The sequence below is a fragment of the Phalacrocorax aristotelis genome, chromosome 7 (assembly GCF_949628215.1).
Source record: "Phalacrocorax aristotelis chromosome 7, bGulAri2.1, whole genome shotgun sequence".
In the NCBI taxonomy this organism is placed as follows: domain Eukaryota; kingdom Metazoa; phylum Chordata; class Aves; order Suliformes; family Phalacrocoracidae; genus Phalacrocorax; species Phalacrocorax aristotelis.
This window is the reverse complement of record NC_134282.1, coordinates 33226727-33243350: the sequence shown is the minus strand read 5'-3', so window position 1 is coordinate 33243350 and position 16624 is coordinate 33226727. Positions and strand designations below refer to the sequence as shown.

Below are 16624 nucleotides of genomic sequence, written 5' to 3'. Positions count from 1 at the left end.
CTCGGCTGCACCTTCCCATCTTGATTTTTCTCCACGGTGCAGCAAGCTGGGGGTCACATCCTCCCTAGCTCTGCTTATCTCCTGCCTCGGAGCCAGATAACTTTCTGGTGTTAGTTATCTTCTTGCAAGAAAAGGCTGTGCAAGGAGGAAGCAAGGAGCATGCAAGCCCTGCACCTCGCAGAGCATACTCATGCTGCTCACACAACCTCAAAACTGAGACCACCCCCAGCACAAACCCAGCCCTCTCTCCCTGGGGCATTACCACAGCATCCTGCATCCCCTTGCCTCCTCACCCCCAGCCCAGGGCATCCTCACTGGAGGAGAAAGGCGGGTTCAGGGGCACACCCAAACCACGGATTAGGGCACTTAGTGACTTAGCACTAGGGTATGGATTCAACCGATGCAATTCAGCACTAAACCCCCAACCAGGGTAGCTCTCCTGCTCAAGCTCCTCTCTGGGCTCTGCCAGCTGAGCCCTCCTGGCAGCCACAGGATGGAGATATAAAAGCTGAGCCCGGCCAGACATAAGCCTGAAATGGGTGCTCGTGGCCACGGCACACTAATTAATTCTCGTTTGTGCCTCACACTTGCCAGTCTGTGATTTCACAGCTTGCTAGAGTCCTCTGTACCACAGGATGGCTGCCAGTTGCTCAGTGCCTGGGGCAGCTTCTCCATCCTCGTGGAATGAGCAGCTCAGCCAGAAGCTGATGATGGGTTCCAGCCTCCTCTGGGGCCGATAAACCAAGGATGGAGCAGTGTCAGCTGGACATCTGAAGAAAACCTCCTGCTCTGCCAGGAGAGGGAAAGAAAGGGATGGAGAGCTGGGATAGATACCTGGCAGTGGGCAGGAGCCTTCATCTCACCTTCTGCAAGAGAGGGAAGGGGCATGAGGGGGAACCTGGTGTCAATGGAGAGCTTGGAGCATAAGGCAAGGCAGTGAGGATGAGGCAGGTGCAAGGCAAAGTGGGAATAAGTTTGTGGTCAATAGGCATGGCTGGAGAGCAGCATCCCTGCAGCACAGCTCAAGTAGGGACTGACAACGACAAAACCAGGCTGAGCTTAAACGGGCTCCTGGGGCCATGGGCAGGGTGAGGGTGGGGGTCCCAGATGGGGCTGCCCAGGGTATTTAATATTTCCAAGGCCATGGGAAGCCAAACTTGGGGTGAGGGTCTCTGCCTGACAGGCTGAGCTGAGCTGGCAGCTCCACCACCAGCTGCAGCCCAGCAAAGTCTGCTTCCCCAGTGACCACCACTCCTGGAGCTCAACCTTCCAGTACTTGGATAAGGCCCTTCCTGCACCAATGGATAACACATGTTTGCTTATTGTGTTATCTCACCTTACAAAATGCATTTTGCTGGGTGACAGCTCGGTGCTCTCCCACCACTGGGTGGCAGTGGCCACACACGCGTACATGCATGCATATGCACATGCGTGTCCTATACGGGGGCTGCCTCTGTCCTCACTGCCCTTTTGAGAGATCTGTGCGAAGCACCGATGCCATGGCAGCCCCATGTCACATCACCTCCTTGGGTGAATGTTATCAACACCCCATGCTTCATCTCCAGTAGGCACGTGGGAACCGGGCAGCTTCAGCCTGGCAACATCCTGCTCTCAGGAGGAGAGCGTCCCCTCTAAAATGCAGCCAGAAAGGGCAAATTTGAGACTAAAAGCGCTTCTTATCTCCATACTCTGGAGCCAGCAGCAATCGGGGTCTTGCCTTGACCATGGGACAAACGGTGCTTGGCTGGAACAGCCCCTCTTTGCAGGGCAGCACTCCCCTGAAGAACCCCAGGCTACCCAGAGCTGTCGGGTCCAGCTGAGCCTGCCAAAACACAGCCATACTGGAGGAGCCCTGGAGGTACTTGTAAGACAAGGGATGACATGCTTGATGGGGCTTCTTAATTAGATCTTGCTAAATCTAAATGTACTGGGCCTCCCCTGGCAGAACAACGTCAGACAAAACATTAATCATGCTCCAAATAAATAATTAAAATGTTGGGGATTGGGTGGGGGGTGGAAATACAGGAAAAATCAAAGGCATTGGCACTGGCCAGCAATAAGGAGCACTGCTACCGGGTCCAGCAATGCCCTGGTATCAAAGGGGAGCAGAGCTGCATCCCCAAGGCCACCTGAGCCAGGTGGGACCCAATGAGTTCATAAAAATCTGTACCCAAAGTCCCAGGAGGTGTCAGGACCAGGCTTGGGACCTCATAACCTCGTATCTGGAGTCATAGGATCACATCCCATCTCAGCTTTATGTTAAAGTGTGTCTTTTCACAACCACCTAATGGCCTCCAGTGATGGATTTAAAAAAATTATTTCCCCAGTGGTTGGCTCATGCAGCGGCCTGGGACAACATCCACAGTCACCTCTGGGATGCTGGATGATGCCCAGCTCTCAGGCTCTAGCGGACACCCACTGCAGCATGGGGAAATCTTTTCACCCAGAACTTAGGAATCACTTTTGGCAGAAAACAACAACAAAAGTCCTTGAAAAAAGAAAGCTCTCCCTCCCCATCCCCTCTTAGCTGGAGCAGAGATAATTACTCAGTGTAAGCAAACCAGAGCTTAAATTATGCATGGAGCCATTTGCATCGAAGAACATGACTGAAGCAGAGCTCGTTCTGTCCCTCCCAGCTCCCCAGCCATGTAGGCAGATGGTAGGAAGGCTCCTTGGGACTGCTCATCCCCCATCCCAGCATCAGCCTTGGCCAAAGCCTCTGGTTCAAGTTTACAGGAGGAAGAAGATATAAAAATAAGTAAGCAGGGCTGCAGAGTGACATTTTCCCCTGTGTGGCCAAAGACACTTGTGTACCAGTCTTCACAAACAAACATCACCTGTACTCTACTTTCTTCTTCTTCACCTTTCCTACAATGTATTTATTAAAGAACAAGCTATATTTATTAAAAAGCAAAGCCAGGGCTGCTCCCCTCACTCCACAAATAAACCAAAAATTGTTGATTAATTTAATGCAATGACCATATCTTTTAGCTTCTGGTTTTCCTCCCTGTAATGCTGCAATGCTGCTGGGAAACAGACTCTTTCCTGCCAAGGGTGGAACAACCCTGTAGCCCTTGGACATCGCCACCAAAAGATGATGCTGCACGTTCAGAAGCTGATGGGCACCCATGAAGCCTCCCTGATGGACAGCATCCCTGAACTTCCTCTTCCTCCTCCTCCCAGCCCTCCCCTAGCACATCACCTGGATACAAAGCTTGCTGGGAATGAAGGACTCCACCAAAACCTGCTTTATTACATTAATATTTGCTGGTAATGAAGCTAACTAGCTGGCACTTAGAGCTCAAATCAAATTAGGAAAGCTATAATGAACAAGAAGTGGTACATTAATTCATTAGCAGGGAATTACACTAAATTACCTCAGCAAATGCAACAAAACTTTCAGTTACTGTCGGTGTTTTCAAATGGCTTTTGCTCCTTCATCTCCATTTACACCACAGCGCATTTTTTTTTCTGGCAGCAAAAACATGAGAAGTGAATTAACTCCAGTTCCTTGGGGAAATGCTTTTGTCTCTTGGATGGGAATAAATTCCTGTAAGAGATACCAGAAATTTTCCTTTTCAGTTGCTTCCCCAGGTCTGCACAGAGAAAATGGTTATTATTTACAATAAACAATTTAAGTGCTCAGGAAACACCTTTGCAAAGCTCACTGCCTGTAAAAGCTCCACCAGCAGCATCCAAAAGCTTAGAATAACCTTCTGCTTTGCTGATCATCACAGAAAGGGAAAAAATAGGAAAAAAATGTGTAGCAATTCCCTTGAACGTATGCAGTCAGGGCATCGATAATATACATTACTGGGAAATTAGCCCTGATACTCAGGTGCCAGTTTGTACATGCTAATGCATAAATTTGGGCATCAAAATGTAATGTAATGTCTGTAATAAAAATGTCTGGATGCAGAGGGCTGAGAAAGGACACAACTCATATCCTCAGCCTGACAAGAAATAAATCCCTGGACCCTTCACATCCAAGCACATCACATCTGGGATGCTTTCCCCTTGCAAGGACCAGCCCCACATAACATCAGCGGTGGAAATGCCCTTCTCACAGGTCCCCTCTCCCCACAACTCTTAGATTTAAAAAGAAAAATAAACACAGAAGATGAGTTTTTAGAACACCAGAGGGTATTTTTCCTGCTTTCTTACAGTACATGGAATATTTATTTATTTTTAATGAGCTTCCCACATGCTCACAGAACTCCAGGAACAGGGACACCTCTGTGGGAGAGTACAGCTAAGGCCCCTGAGCTAGGGTAATAGTGCAGACAAAAAAATCAGGGTGAGATCCAGACAACATTTGGGGCAGAAATAGGATCCTTGGGACATCAGGAAGTATATTCACAGGGGTAAACCAAGGGTGGAAAGGAGCCCCTTGCACAACAGGGCATGGGTGCCTGCAGACTCCTATTTAAATGACCAAGTCTGCAGCTATACACATGCAGCATTTAAGGCAAGAGGGCTGTTGGCTTAGGAGGAAAATAAAAAGGCAATAAATATGGCAAGGAAGTCCTTGGCCTGGGCAGATGTAGCTCCCTGACACTGTAGGATTCCACAAACCAGGTTTTCTTTGTGTTTAATTGCAAGGCAGGCAGTTCAGGGATAACAGATGAGGCTTCTTCCTTTAGAAACTGGAGAATAAACCCCTGAAATGACACCCTGGCTGCACACACCTAGAGGTTTCAATCAAATTTGGAAATTTTAGTTGTCTTTTTTTTTTTAAGCTATCTACCTTACAGACCAGGAAACCTTTGCAGAAAGGTCTCTTCTGCTGTAGGATGGATGGCAGTACCATGAAGGGGATAGTCCCATGGGATGGACTGAAGCACCTCAAATCTTGCCATGTCAAATATCCTGCTTAAAAATAAACTGCAACCCCTTAAGTTGGAAGATAAGGGTGAACCATGGTCAGAGGGAAGGACCATGTTCACGTTATTAATTCTCACAAACTGATTTTTCTGCCAGCATCTTACAGCTTTCTAATTAAGTCTTTACTCAGATGTTCACATGTGCAAGGGAAGTGAATGCTAATGAAGTCCAGAAGCACCAGTTATGGGACCGGGGTTGATGGGGCTCTTATGTGGAGAACAGCAGGTGAGTAGGGCACCACAACCAGCACATGCCCTGCACTTTCTGTGCACAGGGCTGTGTTAAACAAGGCAGGAAAAATGGGCTAGCAATGTCCCCTACTACAGCTCCAGCAAGAGGCCTCGGTGCCTTTAGAGGCAGTAAAGCAGCATCTGGCACTACTGAACTCTTAAGAACATCAAGCAGTAAATTCCTGCCTGGTCTCTTGATCATCCTCCATGAGACACCCTTGCTTCCCCATCTCCTTAATCCACCTACAGCAATCCCAACTTTGGGAGCCATCACTTGGGGCTGGATTTCCTGGAGCTTTCTCCGCTAAACCCATCTCCTCCTCAGCCTTTCTATCAGGTTTTTTTCATAGTAAATAGGGGGAAAGAGTTGTTTGGGATTAATAATTCATTGAAGAATTAGTAGCTATGTTAAATTATAACACTAAAATCCACAGATGTGCTGGCTATCACAAGGGAAGCCAACAGCATTATAAGCAGCATTAGTTGGTGTACTGCCCCTCCTGGGCTGGGAATGGGGTTTGGCTGGAAGATACAACAGCCCAGAGCACAGCAACTCCCAGTACAAGTCTTTCCTGCTGAAGATGGGCCTCAAAAGAGGGTCTGAGCACAGACTCAGGGATTAGTGCTAATAGGATCAGATCCAAGAGAAGCTGGAGCCAAAAACCCAGCCAGATATCTTCCCCATTTCCTAAGCTAAATGCTGAAGCCCTTAGAGAAGTCCTATACTGATGACTGCCTCCTTAGACCCTGCACCATAGGAGGTCACAAGTCCACATCTTGCATTAAGAAGAAAAAACCACAAAGCATGGCTTGTTTATTAATAAACATATGTCCAAAGGTCTGGGAAGGGAGGCAGTGCTGGCAGTACCTGCCCAGCATAGGGCTGGGCTTTCACAAGCTCTTCCAGCTGTGACACCCAGAGGGGCACAGGTCACAGTCAAACCCCTGTGGCATAGGCCAACAGTGACAAGAGCAGCAGGCCCTGCTCAGTGGCAGGTTTCTTTGGAGAGTGAGAAGAAATTGGCTTTATAGATCAATGAGGGGCCTTAGGACAGATGGGGGACTGCCTGTAAAAGACAGCCTTCAAGTTCCCACCCAGAGGACAGGGCTGGGTCTGCATGCCCTTGGGAGGAACACCAACAGCCTTTTGAGGAATAACATCACAGCCTGGCCACACTCAGCTCAGCCTCACAGTATGTCACCCTGTCAAGGTAAAAATTAAAACCTATTTTTTCTTAATCTTTTGTAGCTCCTCCAGGAAGTTGCTTGTGCATTAAACATGAAGGCTGACAGCCTGATCTGTGAAGATTTCAGCCAAAAAAAAAAAAAAATCTTACATGGCCGCCTCATTTTCCCACCTGATTATTTCAGCTCATCTGCTTAATTCACTGAAAACAGAAGCAGGAAATGTTTGCCCTAAGTACATCATCCCCAGGCTTTCCAACCAAGCTTGCCTGGTGAGGGGGTTCCTGCTCCACATCCTGCCAAGCCCACAGAGCACAAATGCCAAGCTGATTTCTCAGTGTTAGGGAAGGCTCATTTGCAGATCTGTAGCTGCACTCAGGCTTTGTTAGAGTATGTTGTAAGGAGAAGCAGCATCACTAGATCACATCCTAATGGCTAGGGGAATGCAGCCAAGAGCTTAAGGGCAGATGCACTGTTTCCAGCCTTCAGCTGCCAAATTCAATGCCTTTAACAGCAGCAGTTTTCAGAAGGCACTAGCAAAAGACCAGACGTCTAAGAACTGGGGCTGCTGGCATTGCTCTGAATCAACCTTACTGCTTTACCCCTTTTTACTCTTTATCCAGGGCCAAAAATAGTTTCCTCAGCTCAGAAAAGGCTGTTGCAAAGATCAGGTCTTTGAATTCTCCCAGAATATAGAAAGCAAGAACATGAGGCATAAGGTCATTTAGACCAGAAGGATGGAGAGGGAGTCAACAGGCTTGGGGATTCTCCCTGCAAAGCACACAAGGGTCATCAGCGCCAACCAAGGCACATTCAGTCTTCAAGGAATCTGACCCCGTCGTTGTGCTCAGGGTCCCACACTACGTAAGGTGATTAGCTAACCTGATGCAGAGCTATAATCTTTACACCAAGTAGCACCTCAAAGCACATGGCCCTCCAGCCATGGGATAAGAAAGTCATGCAGCCTCCAGGTTGGAGGGGAGGTGACCACTGCTCCTTGAGGACACAGCTGCAGGTGACACACAGCCCAGGGTAAGCAAGCTACTTTTAAGAAATATTTGTGTTACTCAAGCTCCTGAGAAGTGCAACTGGTGTTCAACCCACCATATTAGGGGTCAAGACACCAAAAGCTCATACCTAACTTGAACTCCACCAGGCAGAAGATACCTCAAGCCTTCAGCAGCCTAAGCCAAGAGGTCAGGATAAGCTATGTTGCATAGAAGGGAAAGCCACAGAGCAAGGAGAGCTATTTAACATAGCTTTGAGGCCTATCTCATGCATTTTGATGCAAAGTGAGTGCAATATGGACTCCTGTCCTCTGTAGCACAGCAGGGACAGAGTCCCCAAGGCTGCTGCAAGGAACGGTGACTATAATCTAGGCAGACCTACTGGTTGAGGGCTTCACCTCCTTTATATTTAAAATATAAATGCTTAGAGTGGGTGGACCAGTAGCTATTTGTCCTCTTTCTCTTAAGTAAAGTCACCAGCTCTACCTCCCCATCCAGCCATTGCTCCCTGCTCTCCATACAGCTGATGCCATACCAACTAGAAGCAACACCCATCTTCAGCCCTTGTCCACCTCCAACACCAAGTTTTTCCCAGTTCTCCCAGCAGCAGAAGCCATACTCAGGCAACACCCACAAAAATCCCAAAATTAGAGCTGCTGTTGTGTCCTTCAGGAGGTAGTACCTCCTCACTCAGGTTGCAACAACTCACACCAACAAGCCCAAAAGAGAGCTGCTGTTGTCACACCCTCCAGTATCATCACCCCTGCTAAGGAGGAGCAAACAGGACTTACTGGAGTCAGGAATCCATTATAGCATCTGTTGGCAGCATCAATTCTTCCCTCATTTTCCTGAAAATAGGAGCCATGCCTTGTTTGCAGCCAGTATTTAGGATTCCTTGCTATCAGGCACAGCATTGCATGCCAAGCATACAACATATGAGGAGCCTCAACAGCAGCACTGGACATTTGGAAAGTCTTCCTGCAGAGAGGCACCTTCCATCTTAAAGCATCTCCCAAACGATGGCACTTGCAGGTGGCAATAGCTCTCCATGTCTTTGGTCCCACCACTAGTTCATTGGTGGCTTCCCTACAGCATGTGGACACCCCAGGAGATGGCTTCCCTGAAGGGTGCTGCCTGAGTACAGCCCCAACACCCATTGGGGTGGACCCAAGCAAAGGTTAACTGCAGTCTTCACTCCCCACTGAGGACACAAGGGGAGGACAGAAACATTTCTCTTTATTAGGGTCAGGGAGTTACAATGACACTCCAAGAGGGCAGCTACATTTTCTGCACACAAGAAAGAGCCCGAGAGCAGTTAAGCTCAGCACAGTGGCTGCCGTGAGCATGACAACTTGGACCAGCATAGGAAATCCTTCAGCAGCACCTGGAAGAGATAAGAGTCTCTTACCACACATTCAATGGTTTTCCACCATCTGTCAGTGGATGAACTTGCAGGCAGCTTTGGGAAGAAGTCCCCCACACTGTTTTTAGGTGATTATACTAGAAAGTTTCTGTCCTGGTGTGACATTCATGACTAGATTAACCTAAGTCACCTTCAATTAAGACCTGAATACACAAAAAAAAAACCCCCACATACCATGTGGAGACTTCCCTGCTGGTGCAAGACCTCCCGAGGAACTCCATAATCCCTGAGCTGGATCAAGGATTAATAGTGGTCCAACTGAGATTTCAGCCTCTGCTGCCCTTGAGGACCCACCTAAGAAGAGATGGATGTGAATGAGTTCACAGGGGAGGTAATTCCTGCTTATTCTGGATTTCAGGGTTTACAGAAATGTGGACCCTGCAAGAGGAATTTTCCAGTAGTTTTAAAAATAAGGACACAGGCACAGTTACAATGCCCAAGGACGTTGGAGAAGAGCTAGGTTTGTCCTTAACATGAGATGCATTTGCTAAATATCTTCCAGCATCTTGGCCACCCCAACCTGGAGGGTCACCCTGCCTTGGGGGCTACATTTTGGACACAAAGCCCTACCTTGCTTGGAAGGGATGTCTCTCTTCAAGCGCCTCCCTGGCCATCTGGCTGGAGGGTTAGTTCTCCGGGAGTATCCTCCATACAGTGGACAGTTGCCAGTCTCACAGCAGCTGCAGATGTCTCCAGTACCCTCCAGCGGAGCCCAGCTGAAACAGAATTACCTGTAAGTCCTGTTCTCCAGGCTGGTCCCCTCCCTATATGTACCAGCTACTCACAGGCTGCTGGCTTTACTGAAGGAACAGGCCTTGTTCAAAGGATCTGGGGCTTGGTCAGCTGGGGAGACCTTCAGGTGGCAGGTGATGTAGATCTGGAAAGGAAATTAAACCAACATCCAAGGTTAATTAAATTTGTTCATGCAGAGCAGCACAGCTCCTGAACATGCTGGGGGAGGTAGAGTGGGTACCACATCTCACCAAGTTTCTGTCATCTCCTGCAAACTTGAATGCATCAACCATGAACTGCAGCGTTTCCTGCCTCGGCCTTGGAGAGATGAAGGTTGAAGTGGTGTCATCTGATCTCCCATCCACCAAGCACCTGGACAAGGGTCAGAAGTCAGGGACATCCCAGCCAGCTACAGTAGTACCACCCAGAAAGCGCTGCACCCCTTACCCGCTGAGGTCAATAAAGGTGTATCGGGGAGAGGAGTTCCTGTCTGGACTCAGAGTAGCAACACAGTCATCCACAAAGAGCCTTAGAGGTACATGATCCCCAGAAGCAACATCAGCCTGGAGGTGCAGACTTTCCCCGAGCTGGAAGCCATTGGAGAGTCTTTCAGCACTCCAGTCATCTGGAAGGCACATTCAAGGCTACAGGTCACTTTGGAGACACACACATTGCCCTCCCTTGCACATGGGGCCTTTTAACCAAGGAGCAACCTCCCACAAAACTCCTGAAAGATTTATTCTAGCCCAGATAGCTCTCTTTGGGCTCTCAGCATGTGGCCAGGAGCTGGCAGGGGCAGGAACCTGAGGGAAACAATGCTGCCAGGTCTGCACGCACCATTCATGAGGCGTAGGGAGAACATCAGCCTTTCCTCAACCGACAGAGTGGAGCGAAAGGGAGCCCATGTGGGCCGGACAGCATCGCTGCTCACATTGCTTTTCCTAAATGGAATAGATGTGCATTAACAAAGATGTCACCACCACCTCAGGTCCATAGGAGCAGGGGCAGCCACATTTGCTCACCTAGGATAGTAACACTCAATAGGAACCACAGCTGCATTGGTCCTTACGATAACCAGGTTGCCAGAAGGAGTAGGTTTGTAGGACAGACTTGTTTTGTAAATCAAGGAGTCTGGGGTCATCTGGAAGGGACATTTGGGAGAGCTGATAAGTCAGTAAAACAAGCCAGTCAACCAGAAGCTTAACACAGCTTCTGTTGACAGCACAGTCAACCCACGGATCCATTAGCTGCAAAGGCACAGGCTCTCCTCCACATTCCCAATCCAGTGTATCTAGGATTCCATCAAGCTTCTATTGACATCCCAGCACAGGGTTCAAGGGTGCAGCCCTGCAGGAGGTCAGTCTTGATGACTTCATCACTCCTGCCAGTACCAACATCAGGCGTGAAAGGGTTGTAGGACAGTAGGTCTGCAAACCTTATCCCCCAGGTAAGCTGGGGCACACCAGCCCCAGTCAGCTTTGTCCTCTCCTGCTAAAGAGGTCAGCAAGACCCTTTCCCAGCAACAGTCACTGCAATTTCAAGTTATGCCCAGTTCTCCCATATACTCAGGCATCTGTTTGTATCTGTCATAAAACCACTACAAGCCTTGCTTGCTGTTGAACATGCAACTCATCTAGGCCTTAAGGATGGTACCCATGCTCCAAAAACTAGCTCTGCTAGGGTCACATCAGCCCTCACTGAAGAGCTGCTACAACCAGATGAGCCCCTCCTCACCCCAAGCCCTGGCATCACCTTCACCAGGTCATTTCTGAGACCAAGATCTTTGCCAAGACAAATTAGACAGTATGATGGCACATTTCTCTTTAACAGTTAGGCTGTCCACAATACCCATTGGTAAATGTCCATTTACCCACTCAGTGCTGGTCAAAGCCCAGAGAAGGTCTGTTACCTATGCAGCATTACTAGGGATGGAGCAGCCCCTCACCCTGGCATCCCACTCACCTGCAAGGTGCTGCCACACTCATGCAGCCCAGCCACAAAGGTCACCGTGTTGTCCACCTCACTCTGGGCCACAGGCAAGCAGGCAGCTGAACCCAGGGTCAAGTCTGCAGCCCTGACGAGGCGTCCCATACCAAAGAGGTCCCTGTGCACGGTCACCACCACCTGCGCCTCCTGGCAGTCCACAGCCACAGGGTGCAGTGGGGCAGCAGCCTGAAGCTGGGAGATGTCCACCCATGCCCAGGGAGAGGACTGGGAGAAGGAAGGCACGTGGGGCTGAGTCCAAGAAGAGTCCCCCCAGACTCCCAGGTCAGTTTGAGGGAAACCCCATGGGCTACAAGATGCTGCTTCAATCAGCACCCAGCAGAACAGAGCTGCACCCAGGCTACCTCCAGGCCCCATCTTGATCCCAACAAAACTAGCTCATGGAGCAAATGCTGCTCAAGAGCCTTTTATACCAGCACTCCCAGCAGCCCCAGCTCAGATGGGGCACACCTGGGAGTGGCAGGCATGGCTCCCACCCAGCTAGGAGCAGCCCAGGGCAATGGGATCCAGCTTGGACCACACCTTCCTGTTGGCACATGGAGGGTGATTTCCCTGAACCTGCACCTGAAATTGCCCTGGAGCGGTTTGTCCCATGTCCTACAATCTTGCTGTTGCCTCCTTGGTGGCCAGCTGGCCACAAGCCCTCTTGTACCTGTGCCTGTGTCCTTCTTGCTATGTGAGATGGAGCCAGTTTTGACCACCAGCATGGCAATGGCTTGGCCAGGGTCCCACAGGCATTTCTCCCCTGGTCTCCCCTACATCATCAGCATCAGCAATTCCCCAAACCCCAGGTCGTGGAGCACCAGTCATGGTGGCATGTTCAGAAATGGAGAGGACTTTAACTGCAAAATCCACCTGGGCTCTGGCCCACGTGTGTTGGCAATCTGTCTGTGCTTGATTTAATGGGTATCTGCGCTGGGTAATTATATATATGGAGTAATGAAGGTATCATAGCCAGCTTATTTACATAGAAAGCAGAGGTACCAAAGCTGATCTTCCCATAATAGCAGCTGATAAGTGAATGGCAGGCATAATCAAGATATTAATTAACCCTTGTGTGTTAATTATGCTAATTGGCACAGCTGCTTGTGTGTACAGTATGATGACTACTGGCTTTACATTGCCAGTCTGGATGAAGAAGTTGGGGGGGTGTCACATATAGCTGCTTGCTGTGATGGCAGAGCCCAGTGAGCAGGGTTCCCTCAACACAGGGGTGATACCCTGCATGCACCCACTCTTCATGGTGCAGCTGAACAAGCCAGGAGGAGTTTTTTTAGCCTTTGTGCTTGTGTCCATGCTGTGTTTCTAATGCTGCTTTACGTCGGTGACCAGGGAAATGGGGTTTACTGGCTGAAGCAGCTTCCTCCTGGTCTGCTAGGATCTGTGGGATAGGTTTGGGGTGGGGTGAGCTGCACCATTTGCTTTTAGGGGAGGCTGCAGTGATGAGCTGGATGAGCAAAGCTCCCACTAAGATGAAGGGGTGCACCCAAATTCCTGGTGGGATCCCCTTCCCTTGCTAGCCCATGCATTAGGCATTCTCTGTTGTTTCACCAAAACATCAATAATGCCACACATGTGCACAGCATCCTTTTCTGGCATGATCTCCATGTCCCAGCCTTGCCCATGACATTTTTATGAGTGATGAATAAATGATATAACAAAAAAAAACTCTCCAGCAGCTCAAGCCCTCTTTATTAATTCAGCAAGCAGTGGGTCATCTCCAAACCCAGCTCATTCCTCTCCTGGGTTGGTGTCTTTTACCCTGCAAGCTGGGCTTGTGCAGGGAGGCTCCTGCAGCCGAAGGCACCCAGGAGGATGGATGGTGATGCTCATGCTGCCCACAGCCCCGTCACCCAGCCCAGCAGCAGGACACAGCACTGAAGGTCCAGGGGTTTGCACCCTACCTTCTGCAAACCATCTCAATGAGGAACCAGGTCTACGTAGATGGGTGCCTGCACCCTATGCACCTTTGTTCCTGCTTCAAAGGGAGAGGTGCCATTCACCTAGAAACCCTAGGAGCCACATACAGCCCGAGACCTGTGTCTCACACTAACACAGCCTAAAGTCTCTGTGCTAAAGGTGTGTTTCTCACGCCTTGTAATAGCTCCAGCCAAAGGCTAGCAAGTCAAATCACCGGGAGTGGGATGGTGCAAAATAAATTCAGGTGTCCGGGATGAAATGGGGATGGCAGATTCACTGGCCTTAAAAGTCTGATCCTGTTGGTGGGGAACAGCTTTTATTCTCATTTCGGTGCAAAAGAGATCAATAGGCAGCAAAAAAAACCCCCATCCACCACCTCCTGGCTCTCACACCACAGTGAGTGCTGCATCCATCACTGTAATCTGTATTTAATAGTTCTGAAGGAATAACCCTTTCCATCTGCAAGATCCTCCAACTATAGATTTCCTTCAGGAATGAAGGACACTGGGAGCAATCTCCCTTTTGCCACAGTGGTCTTTCCTTCCCTGGGCTAATAGGAGCTCAGTGTCTTTACTGAGCTCTGCTAGAAGGGAAAGGCCAACAGTTGCATACACCCCATCCATGCTACTTGGAAAGCCTTTCGTTGAGCAGGATAAGTCCCACAGTGGAGGTCTTTGATCTATGCTTTGGAAGCAATATCACATCTTCCCTTTGGGATGGGTCTCCTCCTGAATTTTTCATTTTTATACACAACTTCACCACCTGAGAGGAGAAAAATAATTTCTCTGTCAGGCGTGGAAAAGAACTGCACTGTCAGCACTTTTTCTCTAGATGGCTCATCCGAAGGCACCTGTTTATTTTCCAGGGTGCTCTTTCACTGGAGTGTTAAATACTGTATTAATAGGGGAATTGAATACTTGTCTGGCATGTTTAAGCAACGTCTCCTTACCTGAGACACCACATGCTTCTCTAAGGCTCATTAAGCGACACCAACCTCTCTTCACCGGTCTCTGAGAAAATGATGCTATCACTGAGCCTGCAGTGCAGCAGCTCAGATCCCGCTTGTGAAAGAATTGCCAGGGGTTTTGCCTCACCCACCATGAGTAATGACAGTAAAATGACACTGAAATGCCACCTGATTGTAAAATGACATTGAAACGTCACCCCGATTCCCTCGTCCCCATGCCACGCTTTGGTTGCACATCCCAAAGAGAAATGAATCCTGCTAATGCAGGAAAAGAGGGGAATTGGAGTTTGAAATTTATATTGCTCATTAATTTTCCTGGCTGGAGACAACTTCTTAATGCCAGGTGGGTTTTTTTTAAGCAATATCACTGTTTCATTTCAAATCTCTCTCAAATGACTTCTGAGTCACTGCGATAAATACTCCCTGCACTTTCTTTCTGCTTCAGATCCCTTGCAACTGCTGGTGGATAAATTGCTCGAGTTACCTGGGATAAATCATGCAGTATAGCCAAATCTGTAATTAAAATGTCCCTCAACTGCCCTGTTAACTCTGACTTAGTGGGACCAGATGCATTGCAGCTGCAGGGAATAACTCACTTGGAACTGGGCTCTGAAAAGCAGGACCTGGGTGGGACAAACTGGCCCTGAAAGTGCTGAGTCCATGTGGTTCCCATGGGAATACCATGCCGCTCTTCATCTCCCATCAAAAGGATTTGAGTACCAGGATTGATGGCATGAGTGGGGAGTTTTTCAAGGTTGCTTTTATTTTTTTTTGCCAAAAAGGAGCTTTTGAGGGTACCAGTGCTTTGCATTGTCTCCAACTTGGCCATGGAAATTCCCTGAGCAGAGCTGGCACAGAGCTGGGTGATTTCTCCATCCTAGTTGTCACACTGGGAGGAAACAAAAAGGAAATAAAATAAAACCTGGTTGTTCACAATAAATCCTGGATTTTTAGACTGATTTAAATCTTTTTTAGATGTAGTTTCCCCGGAAAAGCTACAAGCACAGGTAGAAACTGATTTTTAAAATTACCTCTCCCTTAGACAAGCTTCCCCACAGGCTCACAACCCTGGCCTCAGGACTTTGTTCCTTGCCTTTGTCAGCTGAGCAGCAGGAAGATCCAGCCCCGGGGCTGTTTCTGGGCTCTGCTTTCCCTGGGAAAGTCAGATATTATGATTATGGTGGCTTTAAAATCAGAAAGCAGCTCAGCCAGGTTGCTCTGGTTTTCCAGCTGAATTTGGGTCTGGCCTGGTAATTTAGAGGCCAAGAATTGGGTATTTGGGGACAGTGTAGGAGCCAGATCCTGCTCATCCATGACATCACCCCATGGAAACAAGCCCATGTAGAAAATAGTGCTTCTTGCAAATCCTTCATCTCTGGAAAACAACACTGACCCATGCCGCAGGGCAGGGGCGCCCATGGGTGCCAGGCAGCTCTGGGGTCTGACCTACCTCACAGGGTTTCCAGAGCATCCCTGCTGCCTGCAGGGACACAGCCTCATCCATGACCTGGGGCAGGACAAGGGGACAGCAGGGACAGACAGCAATGCCACTCCCCAGAGCTCCACAGGGGCATCATCCCATCCCGTCCCATCTGCCATCATCCAGCCTGTGTTGTCCTCAGATGGAAGCAGCAATAAGGCTCAGCATCTCTTTCCTCCCTTCCCTCTGTAATTAGGTCAATAGGAGAAGCAGGAGCCCTTTATTTATTATTAATGGGGAGAATCAAGCTGCCATCGATCAGTGCTGGGGAGAGACTCATCCCAGCACTTTCTGAAATAACCTGCCAAATAAGATTGTTTTGTTGTTTTTTACCCATCGGGGGTGTTTGGGTAAACTTGCAGCCTCACTTGCTCCCGGGAGGGATGAGAGCAAACACAAGCAAGCTCCAGCAGCCGAGCCCCTGCCAGCTTTCAGCACTGGGTCCTTCCTGCTCTGCATCTCCGTTAAATCCTACTTTCCTGGCTGCCAGGTTTGCCATATCCAGGAGTGGGTGGAGAGTGGTGTTGGGGGTTTTGGAAGATTGAAAAACTGCAGCATCATGTACACGGCTGACCAGTCTCGTCCCTGCCTGGATCCCATCCACAGGACCCAAAAACCATGTGTTGGGTTAAGGAGACCTTGAAGAAAGTGGATGCTTTCCTCCCCCAAAAAGGTGCATCCCCTGTACAGCCCGAAAAGCAGGATAGCACCTGGAGACAAGGTGGACAACTAAGCTCTTCCTGGGGTCCTTTATCCCATGCCAAAGGACAGCACATCTTCCCAGGGGCAGCA

At 49.1% G+C, this 16624-nt stretch overlaps 1 protein-coding gene across 1 annotated transcript; it reads right to left on the bottom strand.

Moving 5' to 3' along the window:
- Window positions 1-8559: 8559 nt before the first annotated feature.
- LOC142059572 (zona pellucida sperm-binding protein 3-like) lies at window positions 8560-11822 on the bottom strand. Its single transcript, XM_075098377.1, has 9 exons — window positions 11424-11822; window positions 10484-10602; window positions 10299-10402; window positions 9909-10086; window positions 9713-9833; window positions 9515-9606; window positions 9300-9445; window positions 8904-9023; window positions 8560-8690 (listed from the first exon to the last, which is right to left on the bottom strand). Exons 1-9 carry the CDS (start codon window positions 11820-11822, stop codon window positions 8560-8562), a joined length of 1410 nt encoding a protein of 469 aa, XP_074954478.1.
- Between the last annotated feature and the right edge of the window lie 4802 nt (window positions 11823-16624).